Genomic DNA, 6,000 nt, shown 5'->3' with positions numbered 1-6,000 from the left:
AAAGAGTGACAGTGTTGGGATGGGCTTGAGGGGGGTGAATTTTAGAGGCCAAGGAGGGCTTAGTGAGAAGGTAATACTTGAGTAGGTGAAGAATGTGAGAGATGGGGGAAGATTGTCCAAGCCAGACGTTTTAGCAAGTGCAAAAGTCCTGAGGTCAGAGCATGGCTGTCCGTTGGAGGAAAACAAGGAGGCAGAGGGAGTGGACCAGGCGAAATGAAAGGTGGAGAGGCAGGTCCTGTTGGGGCTTGTAGGGCATTTTAGTGAATGGGGTTTTTTAGTAGGAGTACAAGAGAAGCCACTGGAGGATTTTAAGCAGAGGAGTGATGATCTGAGATCATTGTGACTGCTGTGTTGAGGACAGTGTGAAGGGAGCAAATGAAAAAGCGGAGAAAGTAGTTTATGTAGGCTATTATAAAAGTCCAGGAGAGATGGAAGTGGCTTGGATTAGGTGGTAGCAGTGGACGAATTCTATTATAATCTGAAGATAGAGCAAACCAAATTTGCTGACAGATGTGGGTGGGGTGTGAGAGAAAGAAGAGATAAGGATTACTTCAAGGTTTCTGTCTGGTAACTGAAAGATGAGTTGTCCTTAACTTAGATGGGAAGACTCCTGGAGGAGTGAGTTTAAAGAGATCAGATCAGGACTGTTAAACTTTAGGTGCCCTTCAAGGGGAGATGTCACAATGGTAGCTGTATATACAGGTCTGGCATTTAGGATAAAGGTCTGGGCTGGAGAAGTTGGGAGAGGTCAGCATACGGCAATTGTTCAAACTAGAAGACTGTGTGAGGTCACCAAGAGAGTGAGTGTAGATGGGAAGGAAGAGTTCCAAGGCCTGAGCCATGGGGGACTTCAACATTCAAAGATGTCAGGGAGACGAAGGCCCAGCAAAGGAGACTGAGGAGGGGACAGAAGCAGGAGGAAAACTAAAAGAGCATGGTGTTCTGGAAGCCACGTGAAGAAAATGTTTATGCAGGTAGGTGATCCAGTTGTGAAGTGTTGCTAGGTAAGGTATGAAAAGAATGAACTGTGTATATAACATGACAAGGTCTTTGGAGAACTTGAGCAGAAGAGCAGGTCCAGTGAAGTGGTCAAACAACACTGGAGTGGGTTCAGGAAAGAAATGATCCTACTGTATAGCACAAGGAACACATTCAATATCCTGTGATAAACCATAATGGAAAAGAATATGAAAAAAATATACATGTATAACTGAGTCACTTTGCTGTACAGCAGAAATTAACACAACATTGTAAATCAGCTATACTTCAACAAAATTTTTTAAAAATTTTTGAAAGAATTGGGGGCTTCCCTGATGATGCAGTGGTTGAGAATCTGCCTGCCAATGCAGGGGATACAAGTTTGAGCCCTGGTCCGGGAAGATCCCACATGCCGCGGAGCAATTAAGCCCGCGAGCCACAACTACTGAGCCCGCGCGCCTAGAGCCCATCCTCCACAACAAGAGAAGCCACTGCGATGAGAAGCCCGCGCGCCTAGAGCCCATCCTCCACAACAAGAGAAGCCACTGTGATGAGAAGCCCGCGCACCACAACGAAGAGTAGCCCCCGCTCGCCGCAACTAGAGAAAGTCCATGCGCAGCAACAAAGACCCAATGCAACCAAAAAAATAAATAATAAATAAATTAATTAATTTTTAAAAAAAGAAGAAGAAAGAATTGGGAGAGAGGGGCTGGAGAGAGCAAATATGGACTTTTTTTTTTTTAAGATAGGAGAAATAAAACAATAGTTATGCTAATGGAAAGATCTTTGCTTTTCCAGTGAGGAACCCAGCTTTCTCACCCACCCTCCCTTCCTTGGACTTCAGATTTGGATATTTGCTGTTTCTTGGAACCCTCACTTTGAGGAATGTTAATAGGGAATCTGAACTGATATGGAACTGAGGATTGTGAAAATCAACTTATTTCATATGTGGAATCCTCTTTCCCCAACTTCCCACTACTTGGGGGACAAAACACATGTGGCCAGGAGTCCACTTACTTAAGTTACTAGGCTGTTCACAAATGTTTCTCCCATTCTGAGCCCATGGCAGGAGAGCCACTCTAGGGTATGGCCATGTGGTTTTGTTTGTCACTTCATAGCAGCTTTAAGACCAGTGAGCAGCCTCCCACATTGCCTTGGCTGACAGCAGCTGTGGAAGCAGTGTTAAGACGAACCATCTACCAGCCAGGGTCTGAGTCATAGTGATGAGCAGAGCCCCTTTGATAACCCGGGATAGACACCTAGTATGAGTAATAAACTTTAGTTTCGTTAGTTTTATTTTGGGATAGCAAAACCCGATCCATCCTGACACAACACCTAAGGACCAAAATAAACAGTGATGTACCAGTCTCCACAATAACCAGCAGAATGCAAATTTCAGGGTACTCAAGTTTCATTTTCCCATACCAGGGGCAAAGACAACCCAATAAATAACACAGGTAATAAAACTTGACCTCACTGTCAGTTCTCCATTAAATCAAAAACTATTGAACCTTGAAAATGTTAACATTGTTCGTAAAATATTTCTCTCCTAACCAGGAAGGCAACTTTTCTTCAAGAGACTTAGCTGGACTACCAGAAACATAGTGTAGTATATTTACTATTTTGTTCTCTGGGTCGTCTGCGTTAGCTCCTCCAGGAATGCTCACTCCAAATGCAGATTCCCTGGTCTCGTCCTTCTAGATGAATGTTGTGGTCCTTAACTCCTAGGAGGTTCTCTAATCTTAATCTTTATGTGTCTGTGTGGTCTAATAAAAAAATTTATTTGGTCTTTGTCTTCCGGTTCCTGCCAAGAGCTGCTAAAGCTCTTGGGATTTTCTGAGTGATAGGAATGGCTTTTGTTTTTTGTAATGAGCCCCTTTGATCACACTTGAGTTTATGCTAATGAGATCACTAAGGGTGAGGCCACTAGATGGCCTCAGGATGGAGCTGGTCACCAGAAAGACCAAGTGGCTAGACCTCCTGACTGACCTCCAGGCAGGGGTGGCAGAGGGGGCTGGAGAGGAAGCTCTATAAACTCAACAATAGTGAGATTCAGAGAGCTTCTGGGTTGGTGAGCACATTGAACCCTGGGAGGATGCTGTGCCCCTGTATCCCTCCCCTTCCTTGCCCCATGCATCTCTTCCATTTGGCTGCTCTCAAGTTATATCTTTTATAATAAACCAGAAAATGGAAGTAAAGTGTTTTCCCAAGTTCTGCGAGCTGTTCTAGGAAATTATTGAACCCAGAGGGAAGGGAATTGTGGGAACCCTCCAATTTTATGACCAGGTTGGACCGAAGTGTGGGTAATCTGGGGACATGATACTTGCGACCGGCATTTGAAGTGAGGGAGGTCCTGCGGGACCAAACCTTTAAACCCGTGGGGTCTGAGGATAACTTTGGGTAGTGTCAGAATTGAACTGAATTGTAGGACACCCAGTTGGTGTCCAGAGAATCAGAGAATTGGTTGTTAGTGTTGGAAAACACCCTAGAAATATGCTGCCAATGTCACACTGAAGTTTTCAACATAATGTCTGAGTCAGTTTACACATGCTTTAATATTAGAGAAGAAATGTTCTTGTAAGAGACAAAAGAAAAATCACAATTCTGCACAAAAGAATTTTATTTAGTGGTCAGATCCTGATGAATAATGCCAGTCATTGCTTGATTCTGTTAAAATGCGCTATTAGATATACTCTTAAGAAAGTGTACGGTGCATCACCAAAAGCTATTTAATTTGGATTGTGTAGAGTAAAAGAAAACTTCATAAATCTTGTTCTCTGATAAAATTTTTAAAATATAAAAATGAAAAAAAAAACCCCAAAAGCAGTATTCAAAAATAATAAATGTCACCTTGGACTATTTACAGTAAGATGACTTTCTAATAGGAGAACACTCTCTGCTTGTCTCTTTTTCTCACATTTTACTTGTCCCTTAGAGGTGTTCTGCCTCCCCCATCTAACCCTTACTCGTGATTTCTTCCATTCCTGTCTGGTATGAAACGGTCATCTTCCATTCTCTCACACATCTTGGAGTCTTTCTCTGATACTCCTTTTTCCTACTGTAAATTACCAGTAATTCTATTCAACAGATGTTTGTTGAGCACCTAATATGTGCCAGGCACTGTGCTAAGAGGTGGGGATAAATACAGAGATGAAAAGTCATTGAACGCCTTCCTCAAGAAGCTCAGAGTTTGGGTTGGATTAAAAAAACATTTTTCACATTATATTCCATGAAATCCCAAGCCCCTATGAAGTAAGTTTGGGGATTTCTTGAAACAAAGTGCACTCACGGAGGGTCTATCAGCTTGGCCCACTCCAATGCATTTTGATTTAGAATTCTGCCCTTTTTTATGAAGCACATCCTCTAAAGCCCAGGAATAGAGTTTGAGTTCTAGACTCTTTGCAGGTGGGAACTACATGATGTGTTGTAGGGGACGAACTGAACCAATTTGTTTTTTGGGGAGGGTAACCTTTTAATTGGCTTCTACAAATTCTGAGTATGAAAAGCCCTTAACCCCCCGCCCCCCAAAATACTAAATTTGAGCAATAGATACATATTAAGAAACTCCTCCTTGATTTGGATTTACAACACGATCCTCTGAGACTCCTCTCTTTTACAAATGTCCAGCAGGAGCTCTTTTTATTTCCTCCACACGTATTTCTTTATGCTTTTCTGTGAACATTTTCTTAGCTTCAAACATAAAAGCAGCAAATTAAGCCTGCAGATGACCTTTCTTTTTTTTTTTCTTTTATCATGTTGAACCCCAAACAAGCTCAGTTCTTGCGTTTGGCCTACATCTTCTCTGTACCGTGAGGCCTCAAGAGAACCATGGTAGTTACTTAAAAAAAAACAAAAGAAAACAAAGCAAACTATGAAATAGAAAATAAAAACTGAACATAGCATACTATGGAAGCAAAACTGAAACCACACCCTCGCTGCCCCCATCTCTCCATGGCAAACCATGGCCCTACAAATATTCACATTTGGAAATATTTTCTCAGTCACAGTAAAGTCCAAATCATGGTGGTGGGCCTCCCCCTCACTACTCGTAGTGTATTCCTTTTGTCGAATCTGCTCAGCCAACCACTGAACGATGATGAAGGGAGTTTTTGTGGGAAAGTTCTATCCTTGATCCAACATCATCCACAGGTTACACGGGGTCACATCTCTGTACAGTTTCCATCCAACCAAATGATACTGTGTCCATTCAAGAGCCCTAGTGCCAGATTCAGAATGTCCTCATGAGCTGGTTCCAAGCCCTCTGGATCTGAAGGCAACTTTGGGAGTTGGCATTATTCCCATGTTACATTTGGCCTGCCCAAGGTAGGGTGATCAGGATGTCTGGAATACGTGAAGAGGACAAGAAGAGCAGGGGGTGTTGGGAGAGACGGGAAAAGAGAGGTGATCATGCACAAGCTTCTTGCTCTGTCGTGCATTATATTTTCAGTGTTAACAGCATGTATTTCGACACATAGGGCTTGTGCTTTTTTGTTAAATAACTCGCCCCGAAACGCTCGTTTGGCAAACGTGGCCATGAATGTGTGTGTGAGTGTGTGCGTGTGCACGTGCCTGTGTTTACAATGTGTCATGAGGTTGTGTGTCAAGTCCTGTGGGTGTGCCTTGGCCCCTCCCCTGCTGCTACACCCACCTCACCAGCAAGGAAAAACTGATGGGTTACACCTGGTCGGTTTGATATTCAGAAGCTTCAGACAGGCTTTCTGAGAAGCTTAGGAAAGTCTCCTGGTATTCGGAACATACAATCTCGTAACGATAATGCCGGAACTCCACAGCAAAGGTGCCAAAGTAAGACAGGAAGCACATGACCAGGCCCCACTGGACCCTGGCTGCATACAGGTGGATGCCTTGGGCCATGAGGATGAAGTCTGGGGAGAAATAGTCAAGGCAAGTTCCACCATCGGCCACATTAAGACGGGGCTGTTTTCTGGGCAGAGACGGGTTACGGGAAGAGCCTGGCTCTCCCCCTGACTAGCAGAAGAGCTTCACAGAGCCAGCTGAACATCA

At 43.5% G+C, this 6,000-nt stretch overlaps 1 protein-coding gene across 1 annotated transcript in view; it reads right to left on the bottom strand.

Annotated features, from left to right (window-relative positions):
• Positions 1-5,375: 5,375 nt before the first annotated feature.
• TMEM150C (transmembrane protein 150C) overlaps positions 5,376-6,000 on the bottom strand; it is a 71,877-nt gene continuing 71,252 nt past the window's right edge. The window contains exon 8 of the mRNA XM_007447546.1: positions 5,376-5,861. Coding sequence (XP_007447608.1) covers positions 5,653-5,861 — 209 coding nt within the window. The 3' untranslated portion in view covers positions 5,376-5,652. The remainder of the gene's footprint in view (positions 5,862-6,000) is intronic.

The sequence above is a fragment of the Lipotes vexillifer genome, unplaced genomic scaffold (genome assembly GCF_000442215.2).
Source record: "Lipotes vexillifer unplaced genomic scaffold, Lipotes_vexillifer_v1.1 scaffold272, whole genome shotgun sequence".
Taxonomy (NCBI): domain Eukaryota; kingdom Metazoa; phylum Chordata; class Mammalia; order Artiodactyla; family Lipotidae; genus Lipotes; species Lipotes vexillifer.
Note: the sequence above shows the minus strand (reverse complement) of the source record. Positions and strands in the feature narration are given on the sequence as shown.